The 19,943-nt window shown below is 48.3% G+C and overlaps 8 protein-coding genes across 8 annotated transcripts; 4 read left to right on the top strand and 4 right to left on the bottom strand.

Annotated features, from left to right (window-relative positions):
- Positions 1 to 722: 722 nt before the first annotated feature.
- On the bottom strand, positions 723 to 5,084 carry F5147DRAFT_603144 (exoribonuclease 2). The gene is made up of 14 exons (XM_041432269.1): positions 5,065 to 5,084; positions 4,967 to 5,015; positions 4,782 to 4,918; positions 4,542 to 4,728; positions 4,372 to 4,485; positions 4,163 to 4,314; positions 3,987 to 4,112; positions 3,423 to 3,936; positions 2,655 to 3,369; positions 2,524 to 2,604; positions 2,410 to 2,467; positions 2,217 to 2,362; positions 1,861 to 2,164; positions 723 to 1,807 (listed from the first exon to the last, which is right to left on the bottom strand). Exons 1-14 carry the CDS (start codon positions 5,065 to 5,067, stop codon positions 884 to 886), a joined length of 3,510 nt encoding a protein of 1,169 aa, XP_041299137.1. The 5' UTR covers positions 5,068 to 5,084; the 3' UTR covers positions 723 to 883.
- A 178-nt stretch (positions 5,085 to 5,262) lies between these two features.
- Positions 5,263 to 7,327, top strand: F5147DRAFT_667885 (uncharacterized protein). The gene is made up of 7 exons (XM_041435307.1): positions 5,263 to 5,838; positions 5,888 to 6,067; positions 6,120 to 6,247; positions 6,300 to 6,391; positions 6,451 to 6,717; positions 6,773 to 7,057; positions 7,120 to 7,327. The coding sequence occupies exons 1-6, from the start codon at positions 5,320 to 5,322 to the stop codon at positions 6,979 to 6,981; spliced, it is 1,395 nt and encodes a 464-aa protein (XP_041299136.1). The 5' UTR covers positions 5,263 to 5,319; the 3' UTR covers positions 6,982 to 7,057; positions 7,120 to 7,327.
- Positions 7,328 to 8,235, bottom strand: F5147DRAFT_667881 (mitochondrial 18 KDa protein-domain-containing protein). The gene is made up of 4 exons (XM_041435306.1): positions 8,065 to 8,235; positions 7,920 to 8,008; positions 7,726 to 7,857; positions 7,328 to 7,653 (listed from the first exon to the last, which is right to left on the bottom strand). Exons 1-4 carry the CDS (start codon positions 8,212 to 8,214, stop codon positions 7,425 to 7,427), a joined length of 600 nt encoding a protein of 199 aa, XP_041299135.1. The 5' UTR covers positions 8,215 to 8,235; the 3' UTR covers positions 7,328 to 7,424.
- Positions 8,236 to 8,306: 71 nt separating this feature from the next.
- F5147DRAFT_667880 (uncharacterized protein) lies at positions 8,307 to 10,607 on the top strand. The gene is made up of 3 exons (XM_041435305.1): positions 8,307 to 8,729; positions 8,780 to 9,230; positions 9,290 to 10,607. Exons 1-3 carry the CDS (start codon positions 8,353 to 8,355, stop codon positions 10,412 to 10,414), a joined length of 1,953 nt encoding a protein of 650 aa, XP_041299134.1. The 5' UTR covers positions 8,307 to 8,352; the 3' UTR covers positions 10,415 to 10,607.
- F5147DRAFT_667872 (uncharacterized protein) lies at positions 10,608 to 12,797 on the bottom strand. The gene is made up of 4 exons (XM_041435304.1): positions 12,236 to 12,797; positions 11,994 to 12,181; positions 11,342 to 11,932; positions 10,608 to 11,279 (listed from the first exon to the last, which is right to left on the bottom strand). The coding sequence occupies exons 1-4, from the start codon at positions 12,759 to 12,761 to the stop codon at positions 11,052 to 11,054; spliced, it is 1,533 nt and encodes a 510-aa protein (XP_041299133.1). The 5' UTR covers positions 12,762 to 12,797; the 3' UTR covers positions 10,608 to 11,051.
- A 2,449-nt stretch (positions 12,798 to 15,246) lies between these two features.
- On the top strand, positions 15,247 to 18,191 carry F5147DRAFT_832832 (SAICAR synthase-like protein). Its single transcript, XM_041443832.1, has 3 exons — positions 15,247 to 15,545; positions 15,598 to 16,908; positions 16,969 to 18,191. Exons 1-3 carry the CDS (start codon positions 15,432 to 15,434, stop codon positions 17,791 to 17,793), a joined length of 2,250 nt encoding a protein of 749 aa, XP_041299132.1. The 5' UTR covers positions 15,247 to 15,431; the 3' UTR covers positions 17,794 to 18,191.
- Positions 18,192 to 18,252: 61 nt separating this feature from the next.
- On the bottom strand, positions 18,253 to 18,993 carry F5147DRAFT_667866 (ubiquinol-cytochrome C reductase UQCRX/QCR9-like protein). Its single transcript, XM_041435303.1, has 4 exons — positions 18,917 to 18,993; positions 18,819 to 18,858; positions 18,666 to 18,760; positions 18,253 to 18,599 (listed from the first exon to the last, which is right to left on the bottom strand). Exons 1-4 carry the CDS (start codon positions 18,920 to 18,922, stop codon positions 18,546 to 18,548), a joined length of 195 nt encoding a protein of 64 aa, XP_041299131.1. The 5' UTR covers positions 18,923 to 18,993; the 3' UTR covers positions 18,253 to 18,545.
- Positions 18,994 to 19,010: 17 nt separating this feature from the next.
- F5147DRAFT_667864 (uncharacterized protein) lies at positions 19,011 to 19,885 on the top strand. Its single transcript, XM_041435302.1, has one exon. The coding sequence runs from the start codon at positions 19,064 to 19,066 to the stop codon at positions 19,709 to 19,711; it is 648 nt and encodes a 215-aa protein (XP_041299130.1). The 5' UTR covers positions 19,011 to 19,063; the 3' UTR covers positions 19,712 to 19,885.
- Positions 19,886 to 19,943: the final 58 nt, after the last annotated feature.

The raw sequence follows: 19,943 nt of genomic DNA, 5'->3' as shown, positions 1-19,943 counted from the left end.
CGCCCTTGAATTGCAAATTTTGTGGCGCACGCCGCTGCCAAGACTTGACGCCACTCAGCCCAAAATACAACTCGAACATTCGTCTAGTGCGTAAGACGACCTCCTTATCGTGTTTCTCAATCACTGATGCCAGACACCGTTCAAGGACTGTGGATGATAAATTTTCATCCACTAAGTTGAATAGGACCAGGGAGTATTCGTTAGTCATTTGAGTGCTCCCCATGACTCATCCAAAAAACCAGCCTGAGGCCTAGGGCGGTACAATCATTTTCATATCGATGTAGGAACGTTTGATCCCGCGGAAGCAATTCGCGTGCCAACACTCCTGTCTGCGCTCCACCTGAGCTTCACCTGGACTCCCAATCGGCAAAGCGTTGTGCGCTCCTATATCAAGTTCGTGATCGAGTGATCACTCCTACCCTGTCCTTTCAACGCCGCCGATCGGAGACCTGATATAGGCCAACTTCGAATGCTTGCGAACCCAACCTCTGTGGAACAAGCGCAATGTATCTTTAAATTGTGCAACGCTGTATTACTCTAATTTATTCTTCATCCACACAAGTATCCGTGCGACAATTTCTTGCGTGTCTTCCGGGTCTGAGCTCGCACATGGTCAGATTTAAACGGCACTGTCGAGAGTGCGATGTCGGCGAGCCTTTCGAGCACTTACGGTTTGCAACAGACGATGAGGAAATACGACCGCGAACATAGTGTACATACACGTTTTATTGTAATTCACCAGACAGTACACCACCCCCAAAGATAAACGGAACACTTGTTGGTATAATCAGAAAGAAAGCAGAGAAATATATATATCGATGGTCTAAAATACAAAGTATCTGCCAAGGAAAATATTAACGAGCTAGTATGCAAATAAGTTACTCTAGAATCCTCGAGCTCGGCCCCTCGAAGGGTTCTGATAACCTCCTCCATTGTAGCCACCTCCATAGCCACCACGAGCCTGCCCGCCATTCTGGTTTCCATAACCCATGTAACTCCCGCTGTTGTCTTGTCCTCCTGAACCACCATAGCCACCTCGGCTTGCCTGGCCACCGTAGCCCCCGTAACCACTGTTCGCCTGTCCACCATACCCTCCACTGCTGCCACCGTACCCACTAGGGTAGCCTCCACGGCCATATCCCGGTTGATGAGCGGTTTGAGCATAGGATGTAGAACCTGCATACCCGGAACTACCGCCACGGGGAGGGCCGCCACGGGGAGGACCACCGCGGGGTGGGCCACCGCGGTTGGGTGGCATTCCACGCGAGGGAGGAGCACCTCCTCGAGGAGGTGGACCACCACGCGACTGACCAGAATAATTATTACCATAATTTTGAATCGGTGGCCGTCCATTGGAGCCATAGCCTCCGAATCCTTGCTGGGGCCCTTGAGTGTATGGTGTTCGAGACTGAGTGGTAGTGTACGAGGAGACATATGATGTCGGTGTTTGTGATTGGCCATGGTTGCCATACCCATGTCCGTTGTTGTAAGAGCCGTTCTGATAACCACCTCGTCCGCGACCGCCACGATCCATACCGCCCCCTCGCCCATGTCCTCGGCCCCTCCGAGCTAGATCCTCGCCAGTAAGTTGTCTTGCAGGTTTTATAACCCCTGGAAGAAACATCGATCGATGGGGAGAGAGTTGCTTTGGAAAAAAGTATAATGCGGAGAGAGAACGATCATTTTTAATATCTTGCAGGTCCATGGAACTCAAAGGGGAGTAATACGTCGAGCCAGGTAAACAATCGGGGTTTGGTAGAACACTACCGCTAATGCCCTTGGACAGGTTGGTAGGTATGAGTTGGGGCTGAGTAGTTGTAGTCAGTAACAAACCCGGTTCTGGTAGAATTGACGGCATACCTCTTTCTCCTTGCGCTTACCATATAATCCCTCGAAGAATGGATATATTGAATGTTCATCAGCGACAAATATGACATTTTGACCCCAGCTGTTTCTTCGGGCTTCATCCTCAGTGAGCTTAGGGTAGTGCTCGGCCATCGCATCCAATAACCTTTTCTCGTCTATGAAAGGCAAGAGAGCAACACCTTGCCACAACATCTTCTTCCCATTCATATCGATCTGGAAAGTTGATGGGTAGAAATCATGAATTGGAGATTCTTCGTTGGTCATGAGATCGTGGAAAACTTCAGGTATGTGCTTGCGACTGACGATACTGGTGAGCTATGTAGTAAAATTATTACTCAATATGGACGTACCTAGCAGGGGGGAAAACACCCATAAGTTGCTCGTACGGTTTGAATGGCTGTCCGAGAGTAAAGTCGAGTTCCATGTTTTCCAAATCTTCGAAGTCCGACGCGAAAGGTGCAAAATGATATGGGTAATACCATTGCCACGAGGGGGTCTACTACCGAGTCAGCAAATAAAGGCATATCGGCGGACGGAGCTCACCCCTTGATAGTAGTAATGCAGAACCCACGCAATACCTTCTACATAGTGTTTTGTTAGCCTTTGCACAGTAGAGTCAGCCAAGTTTGTGCAGAAATCAATAACAAAAGCGCCCACTTTCTACGGAAATCATTATCATTTTCTGATATGCCAAACTTTTGCTGATAGTATCGCTTCTTATACCCGGGATCATACAATCTGAGGAAATGTTATTCACAGCATTGGATAATTTCACAGCATTTTCATACCTCACGTTATCGGCCTGCTCAACTGAGCCATCGGCCCTGACTACCAGGGCGTAAGACGCATCTTCGTTATCTTCAGACGACTCCTCATCAATGCCAGCCACTTCATCGGTGTCCTCTCCCTCGATATCTTCAAGCTTCCGCTTGACACCAGCGACAGGTGTTACAGGCTCATCAGCTGGAAGAGTTACAGGATCATTGGGCTCGACATCCATGTCACCAGCCCCATCATCAACGAATTCAAGTGCTGATGAAGCATTCCCAAGACCCGGAATATCTCCGTCATCCATAAGCTCAGCCTCTGTTTTGGGTGGAGGGGTAGGAACAACCGGCTCAGGTTTAAGAGCAGAAGCACTCTGTTTCACAGGAATGAGTCCAGATAGCTCAGCCTTGAGCATCTCTGCAGCACTCATGTTCGCCATCCGTATAGCAGCTCGATTGGCAACTACATCACGATTTGAACCAGCTAGTGCTTGCGCTGCAACTGGAGCGACTTCAAGAGACTGAGCATTACGCGGCGCTCCGAGACCAATAGAGTCGGCCTTGGCAGCAAAAGCATTATCTGCACGTTGAGGAAGAGATGATAGTGATGTAGTGGATGCAGTCAGACCAAGTTTCGCAGATGGAACGGCGAACTGAATATCGCCTGCGGCGTTCTCTCCAGACCCAGACTTTTCAATCCTACGACGTTTCGCCTCTTGATCTTGGCGTTGCTCAGCTAAGATATGGTAAGTCTCTAAGGCGTTGACGGATCACATCATAGATACTCACTCTCTTGTCGCTTACGGAAGATCTCATCTTCTCGTCGCGCCAGTCCCTCTAATATGATCTGCGCACGACTAAGCACTAGTTGACCATGGTTCGTCAGATATCCACCCATTCTGGGCAACTCCATCTTCCAGATCCTCAAGAGAGTATCAATCGCTCCTTCGCGAATCTCAAGTGACGGCAAATGCGGCAAGAAATCGTTGCCGACAAAGAATATGAGTAACACCCAGTCATCAATAGCCATTTCCAAATCGAAAGGGAAGGGCGTATTGTTCACATTCAACTCGGATTCCAGATACTCGCGCAGAATGGCGACATCGAGGAAAATGAACGGTTTTTTTTCCGGTGGAGGAGGCTTTTTAATCTCTGATTTCAGTGCTGTACATTGAGCGGCATAGTGACCTTCTTGTCCACACATTCGGCACCCGGAACCTTTGTCCTGCGCAAACACATCTTCCCGAAGTACTCGGAAATATGGTTCATGGGTCGCGAGGGCGAGCATAATGAGATCAGCATCCTGAACATACGGTCAATAACACAGAGCACGATAGCTGAAAATCAACCCACCAAACCATAAATTACGTGTCGAGTATTAGGCTCATGACCGGGATTTGTGCGTTGTCTGCGTATGAAGTCCATAATCTTATGCTCTCCTTCTCCAGGCACACTTGCATCCGAGATGATGACTTGCAGCTATACCAGAAATAAGTCAGAAGGATCCCTAGGAAACATTCACTACGTACATCTTTCCACCCTGGATCAGTATTCATCTTCTCCACGACCCAGTACCGTAACGACGCTGTTAAAAGGTCCATAAACGGCGTACCGGGTGTGATAGCGTTAGAGTCCCAAGATTCCTTGTTTTTCTCGTCATCGGTAATAGTCTTACCCATAGCTGCAATGATGAAATCGGTCAGAAATACAGCATAGATTGGTTCTGAGAATAACGTACCTTCCCACTCAGCGACAGCAAGTTTATGAGCTTCCGCCTTGTCTTTTGCTTCTTGAGCAGTCCTGAACCGTCTACTCCGCTGTTGATTCATCTTGGCACGAGGTGCAACGCCGTCTAATTGCACTCTGCAGTAAGTTCGTGGCATGAGACAACATAAATGTAAAGCGCACCAATAGCCATGAAAAGAAGTTTGCGCGGCCGCACCATGTTAACCACTCTGTTAGTGTATTTGAAGACTTCAAGCATCATTTCCTCCTCCGTCTCGGGAGCCGGCTGCGAAAGACGAGTCAGGGAGTAAAACAAATTTATAGAACAAAGTATGCGTACTTTGCCTTCGGGATGAGTACAAGGATGGACCTTTGTGCGTACGGATGGTCAGCACGAAAAACGTATTTACTACCATCACTCACGATACCGTTCATATCCAGGTATAAGCTGTCGAATTCCTCGCCATTGGGGTTAGGTTGTGAAATGTCAACGGGAAGTTTAATAGGATCCCCAGTTGCGTCGAGAACTTCCTCCTCCTCCGCTTCAACGACAGATGATACTGGTAACTGTTAGCCAAGCAGATACCGGTAAAGCACCGTTTGCTCACCAATTTTCGGATATTTCTTGCTCAACCAACGGAACAGTGCGGGAACGCCCTATAAATAAGGTCAATGAAAGCCCAATTCGAAGTTTTAGAGAACATACCATTGTACCGTAATTCCGATGTAAACGAAGATTATAATGTGATCGTCCACGAGCAAGGACTCTAGCGGCGGCGCGCCGACTGCCACGACAAAGCAAAATGATGGCCGTGAGAATATATGCTGATGTAATCAAAGTTCCCACGCTCCCCAGACTATGACTCGGTACGATTGGAAACGATCAAGCAAAGTTGAATGTAATGTCTACTGTTCTTCTGATCATTAACCCTTTAACTTCGTCAAATAATCTACTGAAACGATGAGCGCAACTACAACTATTGTAATGTCCGCTCTTCCTTCTAAATCCACGATCAAGCTCGCTCCTGCTCCATCTCATGCCGAAGCATCATCATCTCAGGCCCAGAATCAGCCCCCCAAGTCTCAAAAGCAGATGACCAAAGCGGAGAGACGCGAACAACAAGAGCGTCAGAGAGCTGCAAAGGCTGCTACTAAAGCAGCTGGTCCCCAACCTAGCGGATCTAATCAGAATTCTGCTCAGGTGAAGAAAGGCGCACCACCTGCTGCAAGCACTAGTGCTTCAGTCAAGAAGGGTGGAAAAGGTCCCGATGGAAAACCAACGAAGGACACAAAAGAAACCACATCCGATGACTCTGCTCGTGGTTTGCGGATATTCTCCCATTTTGGCCTCCCCAAACCCCCTGGCCCTAGTAAGGGAGATATACACCCCGCTATCATCCGCCTCGGATTGCAATTTTCGGAGTTCAAGATCGTAGGGGCAAATGCGCGCTGTATTTCCACCCTGACTGCCTTTAAAACTGTACATTACGATCGTCCTGGTCTACCGAACATTGCTGATGTTTATCAAGGTGATACAAGACTATGTCACTCCTCCTAACAATACGCTCTCGAGGCATCTCTTGACACATCTTTCGCCTCAAATCACTCATCTTGTTTCTGCTCGCCCCATGTCTGTCACTATGGGTAATGCCATTCGGGAGCTCAAATTAGAGATCAGTGGATCGGATATCGACCTTCCGGAGCAGGATGTCGGTTTCAATCATTTGTCCCTGTCATACATGGCACTCACTCACTCTTCAGGCGAAAAATCTTCTTTGTCAAAAGATAGATGATTATATCAGCGAACGAATTACTATAGCAGATCAAGTTATCCAAGAGACTGCAGGGACCAAGATCAAAGACGGAGACGTCATTCTGACGTATGCTCGGTAACAAGCTTCACACCTTCCCATTATCATCCGCTCATGATTATTTGCTCAGATCTTCAGTTGTAGAACAAGTTCTGGTCGGTGCGTGGGATGATGGGAAGCAATTCTCGGTTGTGGTCGTCGATTCCCGGCCAATGCTAGAAGGCAAGAGGCCCTATTATCATAGCCCCGTTTGCAATCTCATACTGTGGCCTGCGGAATAGGCAAGAAGCTTCTCTCCGTACTTTCTGCCATGGGCATTCCCTGCACTTATCTCCTTCTGCCATCCATTGGATCTGTCATCACAGAGGTGTCGACAGTCTTAGTGGGCGCTCACTCCCTACATTCGAACGGCGCCGTATTTTCCCGTGCAGGCACGGCCCTCGTAGCTATGATGGCAAAACAGCACAGCGTTCCTGTCGTTGTTTGCTGCGAGACATACAAATTTGCGGAAACAATCCAGCTAGATAGTTTTACCAAGAACGAGCTCGGTACGTTTCTCGTAGTCGGTATCCTTCATCTCAAACTAATATTAACACCCTGTAGCACCAGCTGGCGATATATTTTCGTCCTTCCCCCTCACTCGGTCAAAAGATACACTTACCCTCAACAAACAGCTCAATCTAGAAATCCTCAATCCGCTTTACGACCTGACGCCTCCTTCAAGTATCACGGCAGTCGTGACAGAAGTCGGAGTTATTCCGCCAAGCTCCATCAGCTCGATTCCACTCGCACTCGGTCGCACTACACTGTAACATACCGCACATAACATTGTTATCTGATCACGAGTAGGAAGTTACAATCATACGATTTAATTGCATACATGGCATGGTGCATTGTATATTTATGTGCTTTGCTCTGCACTGACCATCAGTCCATTTGTCAAATAACAGTATTTGTGTTTGTTCCCCCTATTATATAATTACTACTTGCCTGGCTTCGAAGTTTGATGTCAGCATGGTCTCCTGATCATGGGTCCCACTTCGGAGTTAGCTGTCCGGTCCCTGGAGAGGCGGCCTGGGTCCTGCGTTCGAATGTAAATAAAGAGAAGGCGTGAAACCCGAGGAATAACAACAGTAGAGAACTTCTCAGATGATCAGAGTGATGGGGAAGTCCTGACTCTATTAGTGGAGACAACAATCTTTAGAGACAGCATATCGATGCATGCATAGGGTAAACAGTAGAATTACAATTACGATTATGGCTTCTCTCTAGTGTCTTGACTCTCAATTAGCTTCTTCTCTATCCACTCGAACGCCTTGTCCGTTGCCGTCTCAACGGGGTGATCGAATATGTACGGCAGGAAAGGAACGATAGCAAGTCCACTGATAGTTGGACCCCACGTCTTCAATCTCTTGTTTTGCACGTTCGTGAAAGCTTTCTTTGCTTGGTTGACGGCGGTATGAATTGTGAATGCGGGTAGCGCCCTGTGCGTAATGGGATCATCCAATGAGAACGATCGTAACGAAAAGGCATAATAGTTAGGAACGTGCACGTACATTGATGCTACAGATTGGAAAACCGCACGTTTGACGGCTACCATACCTACTCTTGTCGGCTCGGAGAAATGGGCGGCTTCTATTGGGCTGGGTCCGCGTCTATGAGTCTTATACGCTTCGTAGCTCACGTCGCTGGTATCATGATAGTATGGCTCGTCACTAGTCGGCACAGAGATTGATGAGACGGCACGCACCCAGCCAGATATAACCATGAAATACCGTAGCATGCAGTAACTATGGCAGGGGGTACTACGGGACGAAATGCCTCTCCGACATCACTAGTCTATGATCAGTGTTCACCACGAACAAAAGGAAGTCGAGTGATGCGAAGAAACGTACATATGCAATGTAACGACTGCCGGCACGCACTGCAGTCCTGAGACGAGCAGCATATGCCATGTAACGCAGATCAGAGTCTGTGCTGTCTAAATTTCTGTCAGCTAGAGAAGATATTTCATTCTGTGCTTTCTCTGTCACTGTTCGCGACATGGTTGCAGACTACTGCCAGTGGGTCATTGGTTTAGTATTGAAATTACATAAGGTGAAATCGAGGGGTCATTTTTCTTGTTTGACCCCGTGTTAAGTAACGTTAGTCTCACCGACACTCGCCGACTCCAACAATAAGTAATGTCCTCGACAGCCCTTGCAGCGCTGGACTCTCAGATGGACAACATCGACGTCCTTCGTAATTCTCCCTCTCCAGATGATTCTACAGCAAAGATCAGCGCATATTATTCTCTTGTCTTCCCAAACATCACTTTCTATCTTCAGACCCTGACAGTCACTATTGGACGACGCTGCGTACCCAATGCATCTACATCTGCTGGCGACAATAGTCCTGTTGATGTCGATTTGGGACCCCTCAAGAGTGTATCCAGGCTCCATGCCAAGATCGAGTACGAGGAGGACGAGGAGCGCTTTGTTCTCGTCGTCGTAGGCAGAAACGGCGCTTGGGTGGACGGTGTTTGGTCTGGCAGCGGTAGCAGAGTTCCTTTGGGGGAAAGGTCTGTATTTGATCTCTCATGAGCCGGGAGCGTGTCTAACCGTGGATCAGGTCTCAAATACAAATAGCTTCTAGGACCTTCCATTTCGTGCTCCCGCCCCCTCCCGCACCGGAGGACTCGCCCTCCCCGAGTTCAAATTCATCAGTGCAGCGTGCACGTTCACCCTCTGTCGATATCACGTCTATATCACCGCCTTCCTCTCTTCCGTCGAATTCGCCGCCCCCCGTCTCCGTACCAGTACCGCCGCCAAAGTCACCAGACCCACAGCTCCCAAATACGAACAGTATACCCAGGGTAAAGACCGCGCCCAAAAAGCGCAAGAAATCAGACCTGCCTATACCAAAGCCAGAGGTTATGCCCCCAAAACCTCAATTCACATACGCTCAGCTCTGTTATCGAGCTATTAAGGCAATGGGTGGCAAGGCCACACTGCAGGATATATGTTCGTGGATGATGGAGACTTATGACTGGTACCGGTACAATGAGGGTGCAGGGTGGGAGGTGAGCTATCTTATCTCTGACATTGCACCTGACACTCTAATGGCTCATCTACTTTTCAGAACTCTGTTCGACACAATTTATCATCCGGCCGTGCATTCAAGAAGATGGAGAGGAGTTCTGGAGAGCGAGGGAAGGGATTTTATTGGTCCGTGGACGAACAATATGAACACACCTTCGAGGAGCAAGAAGCCAGATCACAAGCTGCATCGTCAAGTACGGGTGGTAAAGACGGAAAGGGCAGGAAGAAGGAGAGGGCAGCGCCTCTAGAACCTGCACTCAAGCGCAGCATCAAGGGCGACATCAAAGGCGTTACTCTTCCGCCGCCGCTGACATCAACGCCACTGCCGTTCAAGTCTTCTAACTCTATACCACACACAAATCCGTTGACAACAGTCCCCCTTGCGAGTCCTTTTACAACTACACCCGTTATTAAGTCAGAGCCTTTCACGACATCCAAGCTCACTTCAACAGTGCATCCAGCACCAGGAGCTGCATCTCCGCATGTGGCTCCTGCACTAGCATCGACTCCTTCGTCGGAATCTTCCGCATGTGCAGCATCTAGCGCGGCATCTGCACCCTTCTCAGCATTACCGGCATCTGTTTGCCTACCCATCATTGTTGGACCTGTTCCAGCTTCGCATCCTTCATCCTCGAACCCTGAGCAGGCACAACCTATCATTCTTCATAATAATACCCTCATACTATCTCCCACGATCTTTTCACATTTGTCTCCAGAGCAGCTCAGAGAGCTCGAGGCGCTTGGTGCCCAGAAAGCTCTAGAAATATTACAAGGTCATATAGTGCGATATCTGAAGGAGAAAATGACACGTGGACGCGGGCGGACGAAACGCGCGAGAGGTGGTCGCGGGGGCCCGCCTGGATCTCGTGACAACAAAGCCCCTCCAGCAGGTGGGCCGTTTACCACTACGCCACTCCCATCACGGACGCCTCAACTAGTCACGGTGCCGGATTTCGAGAGTGCCCAATCTCAAGCACCAGCTGCCCATCCGCCGACTGCTGAGAGTGTTGCTGTCAGTGTCGCAGAAAAGCCACCTGTGCCTGTGCCAATAACTTCATCCGCACCTTCCCCTCGTAGCGAATCTCCTATCATTGTTGTAGACGACGTTGATTCGGCTGATGAGGGTCCCGCGATGAAGAAGCGCCGGATAGATATGTTTTGTTAGCATCAACGCCGTTCATTTCCCACACCTTGGTCATTGCATACGTTTCACGTCTTCGTCTCTACACTTTTCATGACCTACTTTTACCAGCCCACTATAGTTCATGCGATAATTTGACTCGGCAGTAACATACGATCCTCATGGAAGCATGGTTATGATTCATAGGACTATAGATCAGAATTTCACAGGTCTTATTGTACACATTCGTGAGACGTTAGCCAATGCAAAAAGGATAGTAGCCAATCGGAAGGAACATGTTGAAGGTTATAGCAACTTGAGAGTAAATGGTATAATCAAGTACACAACAGCGAACGTCAACGTTCGAGAAACAAAACCACAACAAGAGAGTATGTGTATGAAAGCAGAGGACAAAACGTTTGAGAAACAATGAGAGCATGTATGAAAGCAGAGAACATCACGTTGACGTTCACAAAGCACGAAACCACAACAAAAAAGCAAAGACAACGAAAGTGAAACAACGAAACAACGACACGCCAAAAACGGACAAACGCCTGTCAACAGTCGGCTGTACCCCTAATGAGAGTGCTGGCACCTGCGAAAATTTTGCAACTCGTTCCACGTCCACGCCAGGATTCCGCAGCATCCATCCCACGAGTAACTTGTTCTCCTCCCTTCACCTTCACCTACGTGTTCGTGGGTATCTCTCACCGCGGAACCTCTGCGCAAAGTTGTCTAGGATGCGCACTGCGAGCTTGTAGGCTTCCGTTCCGTTCACTAAATGGTCGGTCACCACAGCGATCAAGTACCTTTCAAGACGAGTTTCCTGGACTTCCGCACGAGTAGCCCAGTCCTTGTCATGGTCGATGTCTTTCAACAACTTCAGAATCTCGCCTTTGGACATAATCTCCTGTTTCCGAAAAGTGTGTAAGTTAGCGTTCATCACCACGACTGCAACAGAGAAATACGCACTACGTTATCGTCGAATAGAGCTTCTATATCAGCACGGGAGATTCCCTTCAACTTTCCCGCCCACATACGCACTTTTCGGGAGATTGCACTCGCATAGAGCAGTGCTCGCTGAGGATCACCGGTTTCGACCTCGTCGTCCGACACCTCCATGTCCTCCACCCTGACCCTGCTGCTCGACGCTACGGCACTCCCACCCGGGGCCGGCCTTTTGTAGCTGCGCACTACAACTGAAACCCCACTCCCCCGAGCCGAATGCTTTGGTGCTTGAGTATCATTATGGGAGATGGAAGGCTCTGCATGGTTGTTGCGCGCATCCGCTATGGATCGCGGGCCGTCCAGAACGACATCGTCGACAACTTCGACACTGCTGGACGAAAATCTGCCTGAAGACGACGAAGGTTCGATTGACGAGCGTGGCCCTGGCGAAACAAGATCGATATCACTCGTCGCTGAATCTGAGTCGAGACGAGGTCGTAGCGCTCCTTTTCGCTTTAGGCGCTTTTGAGGACCGCCTTCGGAGGTGTCGCTGGATTCTGAGTCGAGGCGGCGCTTGGCTGTGTTGACTTTGATCGACGTTGATAGGATCTGAGTCTGAATACAATGCTTCGGGTCAGTGCGATTTCACAATTTATAGAGTACCATTGATACTCACATTCCTTTGCTTCTGCGTGCTCTTTTGATTTTTACGTTGCTTTTGCAACAGACTGTTCTCTTCGTCACTGCCAAGGGTGAGGTCAATGGCATCTTCCGTGACAGTGGGAGTGGGTGGGGGAGTGCCAGTGACATAAGTAGTAGTAGACTCCACAGTACCATTTGGTTGGTTGAGCACTCTCTGGGGTTCTGTATAAAGTTTAGAATCAGATATCACTGTCACTGAAGGCATACTCATATTACCTGAGGTAGCAGGTCTATCATCAACAACAATAGAATCAACAGGATTGAGAGGTTCCCTAGATTGAGCTAATTGTAATCGACGTGAAAAAATGAAGCGCAAATTTGGATTCCTGGGTGCAGCAATAAAGGAGGAACCTTGATGAGCAGCTTGGAATGTGCTAGTGAGCTGAGAGTGTAATGGTTGGAAAGTTTGGCGTAGTGGCATATAAGCAGATGGGGTGCCTGAGGCAGCAGGTACCAAATTCGGACCCTCCATCACACCTGCAATGGTTCCAGTGTCATGCCGGGCAGAATGATTGAAGGTAACAGATGAAGCAACAGTAGGTGATGCAGGATGAGCTTCTTGAGGTTGCCTTGCAGGGATGCCTCTGGTATATACTAATGGATCTGACCATTGCACATGATGTCCAGCAGAATGATTGCTCTGTGACTGGGCACTTGCATCAGAAATGACAGAAGGCAAAGGTTTAGAAATAGTAGGTGGAGCACTATCAATGGAAAGAGGGCTATTTGAAGGATGTGCCATTACTAGAGGGTGTTTTAGGGATGGTGGTGGTATTTGGTTGAGGGATGAAACAATAAAATATAGACCCATATCCCAATTTATAGCGGAGTTTGAACTTTATTAGTAATCTGACTCATTCACATATTCTTAATCTTCTGGAAGGTTCTTCATTCTCATGCCAAGCAATTCTTCAACATTATGAGTCTTGTGGCTGACTATCTGTTGTGCAGTAACTGGTGGAGAGGAGATGCTTATTTTAATAATGCTGGTCTCTTATCCCACTGCATGTTGCTTCTAATAGATTACTTGCATTGTTTGACTTACTTGTATTTTACTCATCTTGAGTACTACATCATAGCATGAGGCAGGTTATTTCTGAAGTACACTTCATCTGAGTCACTAAATATTGATATTTACCACTACTCATCTATTTCTGGTGACAATAATTCTCCTGCTGCACTGGAACAGTGTCATGCACCAAATGTGAGAGACATTTGACTTAAAAACTACAACATTCCCAAGGCTACTGGAGTGGGTCTTATAGTTCTTGATTTTCTCACTTTTATAGTGGATTTTAAGATCCTGCAGACCTGTGCAATTAGCATTCAGTGTTTAACTCAATCTGTATTTAAACAGACAACTATGATTGTTCTTGGGGCTGTCTTTGTAAACAATTTTGTGCCCCTCTTTCATCTGTCCCATGTCCCAGAATTCCTGGTACTCTGAGTTGCCAACTTGCATCACTCATATTGGGCTCCTTCATATATTATTTGATTCCTCCGATGTCTCATGTCTTCATGTCTTCTGATGTTGGATGTTTCATCTGTAATTCACACTGGTGAATGATTTGTCTTGCACTTTAGGTTGAAATTATGATCAGTTGACTTGACAGGGACTGTGCAAAGGGAGCATGATGGCTGGATGAGAAACGAGGCCAAGTCGATATGCTACAGCCTCCTCTGCTACCATCTGATCAGAATAACAAATACTATAACACAATTATTATGATACATAGATAGGATGACAACTCATACGGTACTAGGTAGACTAGGATGATGTGTGAAAGCCGAAGTTCCCGTAACAAAAGTTGGACTCAGAGACAATGGACTTTGCCACACCGGCTGGCTCTACTGCTTATACTTGGTAGTGCGTGAGCTAAAGACAATGCATGTGTGGCAAAATGTGCGCATTGTGGAAGCTGTAGATCAGTACCCTACTTTACACCATTCCTTGCCACTGTAAACACGACTCGAGATAACGGCGGCTTCGCACATAGATGTTCGCCGAGTGTACGCACAATGCCAAGTCGCAGTCAGCATCCCCCAGCGTGTCATCCGTACACAACTCGGATCTGCGCCGTTCCTCCCAAAATGCACCGGTCCGCTCTATAAGAATATGTGAAATATGAATCGGCAGAATCTAGATACAAGCTTACCCAACTCACACATGCACGGTATCTGACACATTAACTTATCATGTCCATAGTGAGAGTGATCATAGCTATTCGCAGCTATGAATACGAAGACAATGGACGCCGATGAAGTACCGGATGTGAACGAACTATCCGCTGTGTCGCCGCCGGTGGAGAGGGCACCACGGAGCCTATCCGCAGTGTGCATGGAGCCACCAGATTTATCTCAGACCAGTGAGGATGAATGGGTGATACTAGGAAGTTGATAACTCCTCGAAGCGGGTGACTCAATGATTTCATGCAAACTCACTGAAGGAACACTGATAAGGAATCAGTGCCAGTGGCTGAACTCGGAAGTTGGTGACGATCCATGGGTGAGTTTGGCTGAAAACAGGCATTCGGAATTCTCCTATTCAATTTGCAAAATGTTGAGTTTACTGATATCGTACGTCGGTCCCCACGGGGGAATTTGTGCCAGCAGTTCGGCATCTGCCTGCACCTTGATTACACGTACTAACCATTGAAGAGAACGGAAGACGTTTGTGGGTGGGAAAACGGGGGCCACGTTCTAGCCCGAGGTTCGAGAAGGTGCGGCTAAATGTACATGGGCGTAGTCAATACATGGTTAAAAGCAGTGCAAGACCGTGCATGCTCTCATTCGCCCTTGGTGGAAAGTAAGGTGGGATGACTGCGGCGAAACGAAGCTTACTCGGTTTGATCCAGAGAAACGATTTCATTTGCCGACTCGGGATCAGGTCACCGGTCCTACCACACTGGTGTGCAATGTGCATTTTGTCGAAGTACGTTTGCAAGCGAACGTGCGATAGGTTAGGACCCGTGGCACCCCATGTGATTGGACGGCCGAGTAGAGTAGAAAAGTCCGTTCTAACGTTTGGATTCAGGATTCTTTCGTTCCTACAAGGTAAGATGCTTGTCGCTCGATGAATTCTCCGCATTTTGTGCTAAAATGACTTGGGGAGGCTTATAACAGATACACCGCGTCGAAGGTTGCGACAGTGCGACTGCTGTGCTTATTAGTCATCATTCTAACAAGTCGACAAAGCACGTGTCTCGTCCATATCGTCATTCATCATTCTTCAAAAACACTCTCCTCGTCGGCACTGCAGGTCACCGACAGTTATCTTTGTTCCACCGCATAAGGATTATTATCTTCAAGTACTTGTCGACAAGTGCTTGTCTTCATTCCAAAAGGTCAAAGCTGATCCCTAGTCGGGCACAGAATCAGCTACAATCGTGACCTGGAACGAAAGCCACTGAATATGACATTCGGTGCATCAGATGAGAGTCTTCCACATATCCCTCTACGTCCTTTCCGAAACCAAGTCGGTGGCCACAATGCGATCTATAGATTTACCAAGCGTGCCGTGTGCAAGGTATGCCTGGTGATGTTCTGTCATGATCCGGTTCTAATAACATCGTCTACAGCCTCTGGTTTCGAGAGAGAATCAGTTTTATGAAGCTGTTGAGCGAGAAGCACCTCCTTTACTTGGATTCATTCCACGTTATCTTGGCGTGATGCTTGTCACTTACCGACGCGTATCCAAAGGCTCGTTACCAGCCACCAACTCGAATGTACCGGACACGCATACTCATCCCCATTCCGCCTATCCACCGCCTCCTGACTATCGCAGACATAATTCCTACCTTTCTTGTCCCACTCAGGGGTTGACATCCCAGTTTCTGGAAGACGATGATGTGTCAAGTCATGAAACATCCGATGAAATGCCCGAAGTGGTGCTTGGCCGTAATCGTCACATTATTCCTGAATGGGTTCTCCATCTTGACGGGCCGAAACACGATCGTCTACGCGGTGTGGTTGCATCAACACCTAACCTTGTGCGACCAGAGCCTTCATCAATGAAGTGCAGCCCTTTCTTGCGTCAGGCTACCATACCTCCCCAGGAGGGGGAACCGCTAACTCCTTCCAACTCACCCGAATGCTGTTCAGGCGTCCTTCCAACGCCATTTTCAGAATCCCATTCAGCTCATCGTACGTTAGTACAGGAGGGGATTCACCCACCTTCCTTGCATCATTTGCATTCCGAACCGGGGATCGGGCAGCAACAGGGAACTCCTAGTTGGTTCGGGGGAACAGGGTTAACGATGGTTAACACAAAGCTCAAAGACCACGTTTTTAACACCATTCTCCGTAGGTTTCAGCGTCGGAATCGCGCCAAGTGGTCCACGAAGACAGACGACGAGGGTGAGATGGCTGATCATGAGGGTCGTCCGATTTCCTCTGCCCGACGCACTCGCTCACATCGTCGAAGGCACCCTGTGGGACAAGCAGAGAGGCTGAAAGAAGAGGAAGGAAGTCTCCAGTTCCCCTTTCTTCCGCGTGTCCAGAGTGAGTCTGCTATAGACTCGATTTATGTACAGGACAGTGCCAGCGACAGGGATTCCCTTACGCTTGAAGATCAGCACCAACTCGACCTCCCTCCCTGCCTCAAAAGACATCGAAGTCGATCACGATCTCTCGGGTTTTCTACCCCTGTAACACCTGTTTCCAGTAAACCTCCGTCCACATACAACTTTGATAACTCGATCACGCGTCAAAACCATTTCATTTGTATGGAAGATCTGACCGGTCGCTTAAAACGCTCGTGCGTTCTTGATCTGAAAATGGGGACACGACAGTATGGCATGGACGCGACGCTCGCCAAGAAGAAGAGTCAACGAAAGAAGTGTGACCGCACGACGAGTAGGCCCCTAGGCGTCCGGATCTGTGGTATGCAGGTTAGTATATATATAGACGGGTAAGAAATCTAGAGTTGACTAAACTGGTTTACATTCAAGGTGTGGAACAACGCCACGCAATCATACGTAACCCAAGACAAGTACAGGGGCCGAGACATAAAAGCCGAAGAGTTTCAGTCGGTGTTGGCGTCTTTCCTGCAAGATGGCGAACGTCTCCTCGTCTGGCAGATTCCTATTCTTCTCCAGAAGCTTTATGCTCTCGCTCGGATCATCAATCGTCTGAAGGGCTTCAGGTTCTACGGCTGCAGTCTCCTCCTTATCTACGACGGAGATCGTGAGGCGCAAGAAGCGTTCAGAACATGCGCTCTTGAGCACCCTTCATCCCGTAGTAAGCGTGGAGAGTCGTTGGAGCGGTCCAGTACGCGGTCCAGCGCCAGTGACGAGCGGCCCTTATTGCGCCGTAGTCATAGTGAAGACCTGCTTGTTGGACCAGTTGGCAAGCGTTCCGGCGGGAAGCGAAAGCGCGGCGAAGTTAACGTCCGCATCGTTGATTTCGCTCATACAACCACTGGGCGTGATTGGCTTCCTTATCCTCCGCCCACAGATCGCGATATCATCCATCAGGTGTCAAGCTCTAAGGGTTATCAAGCTGAAGTGGATGTGGAAACGGGGCTGATATATGCTCGGTTTCCCCCTCACTTTCCCGAAGAGCCTGATCGCGGGTTCTTATTCGGGTTGAAGAACCTTACGGAAACCCTCGAGAACATTTGGAACGAAGAACGTGTTTGTAGGATCAAAGCTTCGCGAGATGATCCGTCTGCTGACACCAACCAGCTCCCTCCTCTATCTGCTGATGGCAAAGAGATCTTTGATGAAATCTTCAGCCGCTTGGATGATGAAGATCCCGGCATGCTCTCCACCTGATACTGTCTTGTCTTCTGTTCCCAGTGACACCTTTTCTCTTTAGTCGATGCGGTATCTATCGCGTTGTATGTGGTTTTTCTACCTATATTCCACCAACCGTATTTCTATTCGACTGCGTTCTGTTTGTCTCTGTCTGTCTTCCATCATCATCATCATTATCATCATCGGTAGACCAATGCTCATTTGCACTTTACAATTCAGCGTCGTATTCTAGCACTGTACCAGACTGTACCTCACCCTCACTTGCATTTATGTAGCGCCGTGTTCCGAGGTATATACTCGCATACTCAACATATTCAAACACGTAGATATCGATCCGTACATTATCGTGTTCTCCAACAGACTCCTGTAATTGCCCTAGCTTTTTGGGACCGCTATAAGTTTGAGGAGCTGCCAGCTCGCCCGTGTGGTCGGTAGATAACTACAGAACATGTATAGGCAGTGCCAAGTGTATTAACAGCACTGAATTTTCATAATAAAATTGTGATGCACTTCTCATTCTAGCGCGCCCATAAGCTCAACTCAGGAAGATGTTTAATTAGTAGACGGTGGCAATTCGTACGTATCAAGTCGCCAGGATACCACCTGCACAGAAAAAATGGAAGCAGATACGCAGCGCATCAACACCGAACTATCACGGTGAAATCACACGAGGTGAAGTTCTAGAACACGCCGACAGCTCAATTCCGGGAAGAAGTCTATTGAGGAATATAATCATTATGCAAGTAGGTCCCTGGCCAACTGGGGCGAAGCTATGAGTCTGATCCCTCCTCGACGTATCTCGAACGAATGTCCTTCCATTGTTTCTGAATCATGCGGGTAAAGACAGCAAAGTCAGTTATCGGGTAGCGTTAGATGTGTCGGCTACTCACCCCCTGGTTCCAACGGTCCCAGAAATTGGTCACAGCGACGTCAAAGCCTACGTTGAAGGCAAAGGCTCCAGCAAAAATGGAGGTGACGAAGACGCCTAGAGGTTTGATTTAGTTAATCGAACTGCGCATGACTTAGAGGATCGGGTCACGTACTGTTGCGCTTTGCGATGGTATTGTAGAACGCGTTAGCGAACTAGAAATGAAGTCGTAGTTAGCATTGTGTCGTTCACTCGACTGCTTATTTGACTTACAGCCATGGTTTTTTGTGAGCAGCGAGTTGGTGGAGAAGGTTCCGGACCCGGTGCAATCCGAAAATGCGAGAGACTTTGCTTTCCCACAGTCCTCGAACGCGTCAAAGTCTTGCTAATTTCTACGTTTGCTCAACTGAAGTATTAGACATGGTCTCACTCACTCAACTGAGACCATCAGTGCTCAGCGCCGCACGACAATATCTCCATCGTGCTGGCCTGCATGAAAATGCAGTTTTTTCAAGACCTGCCTCCTTCGGGACTAGTCTCGCCGATGACATGTGGGGAGGTGAAGACTCGGCTGCTCCTCCACTAGACAAGCCTCCGATGGGCCCAAATACATACTACAACCCCATAACTGCAATAATGAGGGAACCAAAGAAGGACATCGCGGAGCGTTCAAAGCCTTATCACCTCCACGTATACACTACACACAACAATTGCCGCGTCGTCTTCACCTATCCGTCCGGCAAGCTTGTCAAGAACGGATGGTGGACAAGTGGTTCATGTGGGTTCAAGGGAGCGAATAAAAGCAGCTATGAAGCGGGGTACCAATGCGCTGTGCGCGCTTTCAAGCGCGTCGAGGAGGAAATAACTAGGCCGAACTTCAAGGATGGTGGTGTATCGCCTGTCACGCTTGCGCTGAAGTTTAAAGGGTTCGGGTGGGGGAGGGAAGCGGTGCAAAAGGCGTTCATGACTTCTGAGGGGGATAATATTCGGTCATCGGTGGTGGTAGTTGAGGACAGGACACCTATAAAGATTGGAGGGACGAGGGCAAAGAAAGCAAGACGACTATAATATTGTGCGCTGTTCGTATTGTGATGTATCTGCTGAATTAATTATGGTCATTCGCAGCATGCACTCCCAAGCAGAGTTCTATAAGTCTGCTAATCTGCGATCCAAGTACTAGTCTTTCTTCATTACAGGTAGGGAGTATCGATAAGGATCTCCACGGTATCTTGTCAATCAATGGCAATATCATATATTTGCGCAATGCATATCAGCACCGGCTGGCAAGACTCCTATGTGT

Source organism: Suillus discolor, assembly GCF_016758755.1.
Source record: "Suillus discolor strain FC423 chromosome Unknown F5147scaffold_3, whole genome shotgun sequence".
Classification (NCBI taxonomy): Eukaryota; Fungi; Basidiomycota; class Agaricomycetes; order Boletales; family Suillaceae; genus Suillus; species Suillus discolor.
The sequence above is the reverse complement of the archived record's forward strand: the minus strand, read 5'-3'. Positions and strand labels throughout refer to the sequence as shown.